This window comes from Papio anubis, chromosome 7 (genome assembly GCF_008728515.1).
Source record: "Papio anubis isolate 15944 chromosome 7, Panubis1.0, whole genome shotgun sequence".
Classification (NCBI taxonomy): domain Eukaryota; kingdom Metazoa; phylum Chordata; class Mammalia; order Primates; family Cercopithecidae; genus Papio; species Papio anubis.
The window spans coordinates 15,639,463-15,651,800 of NC_044982.1; the positions used below are offsets into that span (position 1 = coordinate 15,639,463).

General features: G+C 33.9%; 1 protein-coding gene across 7 annotated transcripts in view; it reads left to right on the forward strand.

Moving 5' to 3' along the window:
• Positions 1–12,338, forward strand: part of RPS6KA5 (ribosomal protein S6 kinase A5) — a 197,953-nt gene that overhangs the window by 138,717 nt on the left and 46,898 nt on the right. For 5 of the 7 annotated variants that reach the window (XM_003902160.5, XM_009212132.2, XM_009212133.3 and 2 more), the window contains 2 exons: positions 7,316–7,399; positions 10,214–10,317. In XM_003902160.5, coding sequence (XP_003902209.1) covers positions 7,316–7,399; positions 10,214–10,317 — 188 coding nt within the window. Of the gene's footprint in view, positions 1–7,278; positions 7,400–10,213; positions 10,318–11,072; positions 11,244–12,338 lie in introns of those variants that run through there. The other 2 variants (XM_017961465.3, XM_017961466.3) reach the window with 2 other exon arrangements.

Below are 12,338 nucleotides of genomic sequence, written 5' to 3' on the forward strand. Positions count from 1 at the left end.
ATAGTCCTATTTGTCTGTTTTTGCTTTTGTTGCCTGTGCTTTTGGTGTCATATCTAAGAAATCATTGCCAGATCCAATGTCATGAAGCTTTTCCCATGTATTTTCTTCTAGGAGTTTTACAATTTTAGGTCTTACATTTAGGGTATAAAATCAGGTGGAATTACTTTATATTTTTAATACAGATAACCCAATTACCTTTAAGTATTTGTTGACTAGTCAGTTAATCTTTTCTTTGCTTATTTGAAATGCAACTTCTGTCATATAACTAAGTTCCCATGCATACTTATGAGTCTGTTTTTAGGCTCTTCACTGAATTCCATTTGTCTGTTTGCCTCACCCTGCATCAGAACCAAAATATCTTAAAACATCTGGCTGGCCGGGGGTGGTGGCGCACACCTGTAATCTCAGCACTTTGGGAGGCTGAGGCAGGGAGGATCACTTGAGGCCAGGAGTTCAAGACCAGCCTGGGCAATATAACAAGACTTCATCTCTACAAAATATTTAAAAAATTAGTTGAGTGTGTTGGTGCATGCCTTTAGTCCCAGCTACTCGGGAAACTGAGGCAGGAGGTTCACTTGAACCCCGGAATTTGAGGTTGCAGTGAGCTGCGATCATGCACTGCACTCCAACGTAGACAACAGAGCAAGACTTTATCTCAAAAAAGAAAGGAAAAAAAAAAAAAAAAGCCTGTCACTTTATAGTTAAGTCTTGATTCTGAAAAGGTGAGGTCTTTTTCCTCTTCACCCTCACCCTACCTCCCTCTCCTTTCCCCTGACCTTCCTCCTCCCTCTTCACTGTCTATTCTTTGCTTTTTGTGTTCCTCCACATGAATTGTGGGATCTAATATGTAAATTAATTTGGAAGGAACAAAATTTTTGGATATTGACCTCTCCTCAATGAATTTGCATCAGTGAATGTTCAAATCTTCCTGTTTATTTAGTTGTTTTTTCTTTCAAAAAATTTTGTACTATTATCTGTAATATTTTATACATATATTATTAGACTTATTTCTATTTATACTTTTTGTTTCAATCGTAAAAATTATCTTTAAAAACTGGAATATTTATGTTTTTCTTGCCAGAGCATAGGAATGTTGTTGACCTTATACATAAAACGTTGAATTCTTATTAGGTGCACAAATTTAGATTGACTTGGATTTTTGTGTAGATGACTACATTGAAAAGAAAAAAGTCAGAACCACTATTTGTAAGTAATAATGACTTTGTTTCTTTTCATTTCTCACACTTTTTAGTTTCTGTGTGTTTGGGGATGATTATTTTGTTTGAGTTTGGCTTGGTTTTATTGCTTTGTCTACCAAGTTTTATACGTATATATATTTTTTACATTAAAGAACATGTGTTTTAGTCATTTAGTATGGTATTTGCTGTAGGTTTTTGGTAGGTAAATTATATTTTTAGTATCTAAGAGTTTATTGTTATAGGGAAATTCTTACGGTTTTTCTCTTTAACCACATAATGATGTGAATTATATGAATAGATTTTTGTTTTCTTTTTCAGTGTTAGACCATCTTTCAATTCCTGGAACAAACTTAACTTTCCATGATGTATATTTTTTATACATTGCTGGATTTTATTTGCTAATATTTTACTTAGGATTTTATTTTCTAAGTTGACCTACAATTTTCCTGTATAAAATTGCATTTGTCACATTTTAGTATCAAGGTTGTCTTAGCACCATGAAATGGATTTGGAATGGTTTATGTAAGATAAAGATACATTTCCACTAAAGGTTTGTGTGGATTCACTTTCAAATCTGCTAGTGTGTTTTTTTCCTTTTTTTTTTTTTTCTTTTTTTCATTTTAAGTGAGTACAAGTAGCTTTTCAAATACTGATTTAATTTTTAAAATACTTACAAGTATATTTAGAGTTTTTATTTCTTCTTAAATGTTACATTTTTATAGAAAATTGTATTATCTTTTTAAATTCTTTGACATCAGTTTCTTCAGAATTTCCTTACTTTTAAAAACCTCTGTAACTATAGTGATGTTTTCTTTTAAATTACTGATATTATTCATTTGTTACTTTTCTTGATCCTTTATTAGAAGTGTCCCTTTTATTAGTCTTTTGTAAGAAAGAGCTTATGTCAAGCCTTCCATTTTTTTTGCTTTCTTTGATGAAGTTTATTATTTTGTACATTTTACTTTCTATAAACTTCTTTCATATTCTTTTTCTAAGCTTTTAATTTGGACATCTAGCTCACTAATATTTAATCTTTTTAAAATAAAGCTGTGAATTTTAAAAAATAGCTCTAGCTGCATCCGACAAGTTCTTATGTATAGTATTTTTATTGTTATTCTAATATTCATTGTCACCTTTTCTTTGAGTGGTGTCTCATACCTGTATCCAAGCATTTTAAGAGTCTGAGGCGGGTGGATCACTTGAGCTCAGGAGCTTGAGACCAGCCTGGACAACATAGCGAAACTGCGTCTCTCTACAAAAAGTACAAAAATTAGCCAGGCGTGGTATCATGAGCCCAGCTACTTGGGAGGCTGAGGCAGGAGGATCACTTGAGCCTGGGAGGTCAAAACTACAGTGAGCTGTGATCACACCACTACACTCCAGCCTGGATGACAGAATGAGACCTTGTCTCCAAGAAAACAAGAAAGAAAATAAAAAAGATATATGCCTGAAAGACTGTGTTTGTGTTCTCTAATTGATAGAGGATTTTGTATATTTTCATGAGTATCATTCAAATCTTGAATATCTTTACTAATATTGTTCCTTCTTGATCTGTCGGTTTATAAGAAACATATGTTAAAATACCCAGGATGATTGTGGATTTGTCCATTTCTCCTTGAAGATATCTCCATTTTTATTTTATATATTTTTAAGGCTTTTCACAAATTTTTGAGGATATTCAAGCTTGGAATAGAGTTATTTCCCTAGTGAAGTGTTCCTTTTATTATTTTGTAATGTACATAATTTTAATAAGTCTTTTGCTTTAAAGTTCATTTCTCCTATTAATAAAGATACTCCAGCTTTCTGTTGGTTAGTGCTGTCTGATACGACTTTTTCCATCTCTTTACTTTCGATCTTTCTTTGTCATTATGTTTTAGGTGTGCCTTTTGTAAATAACATATAGCTGGATTTTATTTTTTGATCAAGAGTTTCTGTCTTTTAACTGGTGCGTTATGATACCTGTATATTATGATTACTGATATATTTTTATTTCTCTTTTTTTGCTTTGTGTTTCTCTTTGCTTCTGTTTTCCTTTTTTCCTGTCTTCTATTTAAATGACTAAGATCTTTTTATTTCATGTCCGCCTAATGGTCTAGAAGTCATGTATATTCTATTTCTATTCTTTTAGTAGTTATTACCCTGATTTTATTTGCTCATTTATTTTTATACACAAGGCATTTCTGTAATATTACCCTGATTTTAAACTTGCGCTCTGACTTAACAGAATCTGAAATTATCCATTATCTGTCAGACAATCATGACCACTACAAGAACATTAGAATGCTTCAACTTCAATTATTTGTCTAATTTTTATATTATTTAGTATTTTAGTCCTACCTGCTGAATTTCCACAAGTTAATCATTACTGTGTAGTTATTACTTTTATAAATTCAATGCTTGTTTATATTTACTTACACATTTGTTTTCTCTGCTTATTCTTGCTTCTTGCATCTGAGTTTTTTCTTTCATGTTCAGTTTATTTCTTTCTAAAATACATACTTTAGATTTCTTTTCAGCAAAGATCAATGATTAATAAATTCTGTCTTTATCTTAAAATGCTTTATTTTGCCCTGCATATTAACTGATAACTTAGCTGCTGGGTATAAATAGATCTAGGAATGGACCTGTGAGATATACATATAGAGAGATATGTAGATATAGATACAGATACACACACATATACATGCACATACATACATATATATGTCTCTCTTTTTATTGTAAAATAAAACAGATTAAAAAACAAAATAAATGTATGGCTCAGCGAATTATTATAAGGCAGCACCCTTGTAACCACCACTCAAGTGAAGAAATAGAATGTGGCCACTCAGGAATATATTTTTGTTTAATCTGCTTAGGACTTTTGCAACATTCTGGGTAATTTTCTCAAATTTACTAAGTCTTTAGTAAATTTTACTAAGTCTTTTTTTTTTTTTTTTTTTTTTGAGACAGAGTCTCATTCTGTGGCCCAGGCTGGAGTTCAATGGTGTGATCTCTGCTCACTGCAACCTCCACCTCCCAGGTTCAAGCAGTTCTCCTGCCTCAGCTTCATGAGTAGCTGGGACTACAGGCATGTGCCACCATGCATTTTTAGTAGAGACAGGGTTTGAGCTATGTTGACCAGGCTGTTCTCAAACTCCTGACCTCAAGTGATCTACTCACCTTGGCCTCCCAGAGTATTGGGATTACAGATGTGAACCACCATGCCCAGCAATTTTACTAAGTCTTGAGAAAATTATCCAAAATGTTGCAAAAGTATCCTCTAATGTACTGTCTTTCTTTAGCTGTGTCTAATACGTTTAGTCTGCCTTTTTTATTGCCTCATTTCTCTATTTGCACAGCTCTATTTAATTCTTTTTCTTTCTTTCTTTCTTTTTTTTTTTTTTTTTTTTTTTTGAGTCAGAGTCTCATTCTTTCGCCCAGACTGGAGTGCAGTGGTGCGATCATGGCTCACTGCAGCCTCGATCTCCTGCTCTCAGGTGATCCTCTCGCCTCAGTCTCCCAGGTAGCTGGGACTACAGGCATGCGCCACTATGCCCTGCAAATTTAAAAAAAAATTTTTTATAGAAACAGAGTGTCGCCATCTTGCCCAGGCTGTCTTCTTTTGTGTCTTTTATCTTTTACAGCATGCTGGTCATTTACAGATTGTTTTTCTGCTGTTTCAAGTAATCCTTCTGTTTGTTGTGTCTGTGGAGTCTAGTTCACTTACTTAGTAATATCAAGACATCGGGGCTTTATAGGAATTCTGGTCAGGCTAAGTTGTGAGAATATCTCTGGTTCTATCATGTGTCCCGGGGTGTCACCACGTTTGGCCAGATTTTCCTACTTCTCCATACCATGCGGAAGAGTAAATTCAGATCTCAAATCTAAGAAGCATAAACCTAGGCATTTAAGATCACAGGAGGAACTTTGTTCAACTAGGATCTAGACAGAAACAAATGAGTGCTAGCAGGTGAATTAATTTTTCTGTAGTTTGTTTTCACCGAGGTTTAGCTTTCGTTGCTTTCAAGGTTTATGCAAGAGTGGTAATTCTAGACCATCTCATTTGAGCTGACAGCCTCATCTTTTATCCTCACAGGGTATTAAAACTCAAGTTTCTGGATTGCTGAGACCTGTAACAACTCACCTTTCCTCCCTTTGTGTAGCCACAGCACTAGGTCATATGCCTACCTCTCTGGTTTTCTGTACCCACTTCCTGGCTGGCACCCAGGAATTCCCCTTTCTTTCTTGTGAGCCTGGTCTTTGGCGGTTACCAATGGAATATGTAATCCTTTTTAAAAATAAAACATTTCTAGATATTTGTGTGGAGATTTGCCAACATTAAGAGTCTTTCTAAATATGGGATGAGAAAAAAAAAACTGTTTTCATTGGTGATTTTACACCAGAATTTATCTGTCACAGGTAGATATGATTAGGACAAAACACTGGCAAATAAAAGCTAGGAATTAATTCATCAAAGTCTTTATTGAGAAATACTTGAGTCTGGCATTTGAGTTGCTATTGGGATTCCTCCTTAGAAGAAAACCAGCTTTTTATCCAGTGTTATGGAATCTTTTTCTCTAAGGAGCAATGAAACCTCCTTGATTGGCTAATCACTTAAAACACATGAGTATTCCATATTATCTGCTAGTATGTTGCACACATCCCACTCCTGCTATTTTTGTTCATAATCAAGTAAATTTTCATTCACAATTTTTTTGACTGTGATAACTAATGTTGCTTATAGTATGGGCATAAATGTCAAATAGGTTGTCTCCTTGAGAAAATTGTTACTTGAAAAAAGTATTGTATTTTAAACAAATAATAAACCATAAGCATAGTAGAATTGCTACCTTGAAGTCTTTCCTGCTCCTCTCAGAAACTCTGGAATATGTTTTATGGTGCATCCTTCCCCTGTCAAATCTCATCAGTTTGTCTTCTTGGTACAATTATTTTAAGGCATTATGCATCTTCGTAGGCAAATAAATACAAATTCAAAAGTTACAATTGGTGATATTTTTACAAATAGAAGATAAACTCTTAGGAAATTTAGGCAGAGACCTAAAAGTTAGAACCCAGAGGGAATAACACAGGAGGAAGCAAATATAGATTTAGAACTATAAGATGGGTAAGATGGCAAGGGTTTAAAATAATTGAGAGAATTAAGAAATGTTTGTCTTTGTTTACTACTATTCTCAGTGATTGGAACTTCTCAACACTTAAGCCTTAATTTTTCTATCTTCTGGAATTTCTATCAAATAAATAATTATTTTTTAATGTATACCCTATCAACTCCTCCCCCAAAGCACCAGATAAGCTAAAATGAATTATAAGAGAGGCCAAAAATTACATGGAAAAGGAAGAAGAAATATCTTTTAAGCACTTAACTTGGGGTGGTTGTGAGCTTCCTCTAAGTTGAGATAATAAATGAGCTACGTAATTGCATCATTGATCATCTAAAAAATAACTTTTTAGGCTAACTTTCAGGCATGATATATTAGCCCTTTTGAATTTTTAAAATTCTATAATAAACATCTACCTTTAAGAAATGATCTTTTTTTTAAGACGATTTTGTTTACCATCGTTAAACATAACATTAGCATTGTCAAACAGACACAAGATGGTAAGGTAGAAAAAAAAATTTTATCCTTTTTTTATCTTTGGGTTTACTATCCCCCTTCTTAGAATTTGGTCTTTCCTCCCTCTTCAGGTTTCCCAGTGTTTTCTCAGTCTTGCCTAATAAAGTCATTCATACTAATGTGTTAGACAGTTCATGTTGCCTTACTAGGACTATTTGCATTCTTAAAAAAAAAAGATTAAATCAACAACTGAAGTATACACACATACAAAAAGTGAACAAGAATGAATGAATGGATTCATGGAAAGGATGGATGGATGGATGGATGATGGTACCATTTCATGCATGAGAAGTCTTTCTGATGGGATAACATATACCCAGAACTCATATTAAGTAGACGGTGGTCTGTTCCAGTGAAGAGAGGGTCTGTCAGGTAGATTCTACCAGTACTTTGCCACTATAGTGTATCTCAACCACTAACATGTATTATCAACTTTCTTCTTTTGTCACTTGTCATACTAGCTTGAAATCAAATCCCTTTTTTGTTTGTTTGTTCAAGACTGAAAGAGCATATTCCTTTTGTGGAACTATTGAATACATGGCACCAGATATTGTCAGAGGGGGAGATTCAGGACATGACAAGGTATGTTCTATTTTTGATGCTTCTTTATATATTTCTATAAAATGTACTATAAGAATCCTAATTAACAACTTAGGTCATCTCTTCAACAGAGCCGTCTTTCTGGTGTTGATTGTCTTACCATCCTTTTTTTCTCTTTTGCTTTGTATTCCTGAACACATTATGATATCTAGTATTTTGGAGGAAAAAGATAATAGAAAGGTTAGGACATTCTAGATTTCCCTTTTAAAGGTTTTATTGGTGAGAATTGTGTTTTATTTTATAGAGTAACAGTCTTATTAAAGTTGAGAGCTTAAAACTAATCAAATAATTTTTATTTTATTTCCATTGAGAGAGCCTATTTCTTAGAGTACAAACTGTGAGTCCATTCTTTTAAAAAATTATGGGCCTGTAATCCCAGCACTTTGGGAGACCAAGGTGGGTGGATCACCTGAGGTTAGGAGTTTGAGTCCAGCCTGACCCAACATGGTGAAACCCCATATCTGCTAAAAATACAAAAAATTAGCCTGGCGTGGTGGTGAGTGCCTGTAATTTCAGCTACTCGGAAGGCTGAGGCAGGAGAATGTTTGAACCCTGGAGGCAGAGGTTGCAGTGAGCAGAAATTGCGCCATTGCACTCCAGCCTGGGCAACAAGAGTGAGACAGCGACTCAAAAAAAAATTGCTTACTTATTTTTGCATGAGACCGTGGCCTTTTAGGATGCAACTGAACCACAGTGCAATACAGAAGTGTCACTGCATGTAAAACTGCACATGGTTCCTGTTTGAGTCGTGATGAATGGTTTTGGACAGTATTTATTGGCATTTTTAATTTCTGCTAGAAAAACATTCGGAAACATAGTCATCTGTATCACCTTTAGTTAATATTTGCTTTTTAAGCTGTCACTGAGAGGTCAATGAAAAGGGAATCAGTGATATTTTCTTATTCCCAGTTTCTGCCTTTAACTTTCCAGAGACACTGGAGACTTGATTATCTTCCCAACAGAAATAAATATTTTAACAACCCTAGGAGAAAGAAAAAATCCTGAGTTCTAGATAGTTTGTTTGTTTTCCTAAGCCCTCTAAAAAGCTCAATTTTTTTGGCCTTCTCTCTTCCGTTTGTATGTGCAAAATGAAGATTCTAGAAGAAACTTTCTAAGTAATTATGTTACAAAATCTAGGTCGTGGATTTTTTTCTGTATTAAAGGGTACAAATTTGTTCATTTTTTTAACACTTCTGTTTTATTAATAGCTTTATCCAAATAAGGTATTCTATTTTTTGTTCCCCATCTTTCCTTCTCCTTCATTCCCTTTCAGAGTCCCACATATGCAGTTCAGATATCTGGCTGTGGAGAATGTCTGGTCTCCTTCCTGATGACTAATCATATATTTAAAAGCACATTCTTCAAGTTTGTGTGGTATTGGTTTTGGGACCCAGGGCTAAGAATCTGATTATTGATCTCTTGTCATTTGAAGAACGTGGTTTTGAATCCAACAGCAAAACATTCTGAGGGTTCTGACTCAAATGGCAGTCAAACTGCTTGTATAAATAGAAGAGTTTAATTGCTGGTTTAGTTTGCTTCTTGATATTCTTTGAAGCTGTTGGGGAACTTGGTAGGAATTTATACCTGTTAATTTGAAAATTATCTTCAAAGACCTAATGGAACTTATTTTCACATAAGAAAATCTTGTATTACTCCTAGAATTTCTACCTACCTAAGGTGCAGAATATAGCTAGTCAATAAATATTTTTTCCCACACCTGGAACAACCTGACAGTTATTAAATGAGATAATGTATGCAAAGTGATCATCATAGCACCTGGCGTGGGGAAGATATTCAGTAAATACTTTTGCTCTCATGATTTTAGTTTTCCTGATGTGTTTTGTATGTCAGCACTCTGTATTTTCTTAGTAGCTCTAAGCCCATAAATTTTGTCACCTCTCTGAAACTTAGGCCCCGGAAATTCAAAGCAAATAGTTTGAAATTTTAACATCTAGCTAATATTTCTCATTGGTGTACACTCATGTGTTCAACAGTTATTAAAATTCTGATTTGCCTAATTACAAAAGAAGTAATTTTCAATACATCAAGATTCTTTAGGCCAGGCTTGGTGGCTCACGCCTGTAATCCCAGCACTTTGGGAGGCTGAGGCGGGCGGATTGCTTGACCCCAAGAGCTTGAGACCAGCCTCGGCAACGTAGTGAGACCCTGTCTCAAATAAAATAAAATAAAATAAAATAAAATAAAATATTCTTTAAATTATGTATCATTTGCTATGTTCTCAGTTCAGATAACTGCATTTATAAATAGGTTTCCAAATTAGAACACATTTTATTTTATATTATTTTAGATCTTCCCATCAGTGAAGACTCTGAGGTTTATGTGTGATAGGTTCTAGAAGAAAAATTGATTTAGGCAGTTAGGAAAAAATAACATACCTTTGGATGTGGTATTTTTTTTTCATTTTTTGTTCTTTGATTTTTGGACATTTCATAAGGCTCACTGGAACTGAATACTTTAGTTCCCTATCATAAGCCCAAAGAAGTATCACCTACTTAAAATTTTAAAAATTTATATCAAGTTTAAATTTTTTTAATTAATCAAGGTAAATGGTTACTAGTTTAAGAAATAACATGCTTTCTGTGCTGAGGATACTTGAATATTTGTTCTCTAGATGTCTTTCTTGCATGTGCTAATTTAATACTCCTTACATAGAAGGAGGTGTACAAAATCATTTTTTAAAACATTTTCCTAATAGATAGCTTTCTTCATTTTTTTCTTTCTTATAAAATATTTTAGTTGATAATTCTATAAAATGAAATTATTGTTGTTTTATAGGCAGTTGATTGGTGGAGTTTAGGTGTTCTAATGTATGAATTACTAACTGGAGCATCTCCTTTCACTGTTGATGGAGAAAAAAATTCCCAAGCTGAGATATCTAGGTAAGATTTGACAAAATAAAATAAATGCATTGTTTTCTCAAAGGAACTGATCACATTTCTGCAGTTAGGCTGATGTAAACAATAATTTTTTTAAATGAGGATAGACAAAGTGATGTTTATGTGGTAAATTTTCTTTTCTATCATATAGCATATAGATATGTTACCTTTATATTTCTTTATACTGATTGTATGTGTCCAATTGAATCTGAAGTTTAACTTATCATCTGTAGTGTCATGATTTTGGTGTGCCCCAGAGCACTTAGAATATTGTCTTACACTTAGTAGATACGTCATATATTGAGAAGTTTATTTAATGGATACTTTTTTCTCCACTGTGTATGTAATTTATTTATTTGTGACTTTAACATGAAGAAACAGTAATGGCATTTTTGAACTCATGAATGTAGGCTCAACAGAAACAAATACCACAAAATTATCCTCTTGTAGGTCTCAGAGCATTATTCTGTTATTTTCCTTCATAGCAGCTATCACAGTTGCAGTGTTACATTTTTGTTTATAATTATTTGATTAATGTCTGTCTGTCACACTAGATTGTAAGCTCTGTGAGAGTAAGGGACATGTCTGGCTTTGATTCTCAGTACTTGCTATATAGAACTCCATAAAAATTTGAGGGATAAAATGGGTTAATGAACAAATAAGTAAATAGTGACCAACATTATACTAATTACTAGTTATGTTTTTGTCCTGTTTTTACTTGAATTTTATAACTTTGAGAACAGATTTGGCATTAAAAATTAAAAATTGAGATTCCACTTCCAAAGAAGATGGAATAACAGGGACCAGATTTACTTTCCTGCCTGAAACAATTTTAACAATGGGCAAAATACATGAAACAACAGATTTGAAGACATTGGACATCTGGAAGTGAAGGACAATGATCTTTGAGAGGCGGAAAAATAAATGAGGTGAGCCCTGTGATTGCCCCAGCTTACTGCCTTGAGAGCATTTCCAGGCTGCAAAACCCAGACGCAGTTGAGGAGGTGGAACTGAGAGTCCAAGAAGATGAAGACAGCTAGAGTTTGCAGGCCAGAGTGTGGGAGACAAGAGTGGCACCCAGAGGGAAGTCCAGAGATGTGCAGAGGTATTCAGTTGAGTATTGGTAAGCACACAGTGAGGGAACTATTCCATATAGTTAAGATGTTATTTCTTGCCAAATTGAACTGTAGATTCAATACGGTCACATTTCCAGCAGGCATTTTTTTTTCTTTAGAAATTGACCACCTGGGTCTAAAATTCATTATGAAAATGCAGAGGACCTAGAATAGCCAAATTAGCTTTGAAGAAATAGAAGTCTTGAAATAAACTTTGTTCTAAGTTACAGTAATTAAGACATTGTGGTTTTGGTGTCAAGACAGACAGATGATCAGTGGCAAATGATTTTTGACAAAGATGCAAAGTCACTTCTGTAAAGATAGTTTTGAACAAATGGTGCTGGAACCACTGGCTGTCCAGATGGAAAAAAGTGAACTTCAAGAAATACTTCATACCATATAGAAAAATTAACTCAAAATGGATTATAGACCTAAATGTAAAAGCTAAAACTATAAAACTTCTGGAAGGAAACATAAAGGAAAAACATTGTGAGCTTGGTTTAGGTAAAGATGTCTTAGATATGACACAAAAAGTGCAATCCATAAAACGTTAATAAATTGGACTTCATCAAAATTAAATATTTCCACTCTTCAAAACTGTTTGAGAGAATGAAAAGACAAGCCACAGACTGGGATAAAATTTTAAATCATATGTCTGCTGAAGGACTGGTATCCAGAATGTATAAAGAATTCTTAAAACTCAAGAAAACAAACAACCACGTTTAAAAATGGGCAAAAAATTTGAACAGACAGTTCACCAGAGAAGATGTGTAGGTGGCAAATTAGCAGATGAAAAGACTATCAACACCTTTAGTCTTTAGGGAAATGCAAATTAAAACATCAGTGAAATAGCACTATATACTCAACTAGTATGGCTAAAAACAAAGAGACTGATGATACCAGGTGCTA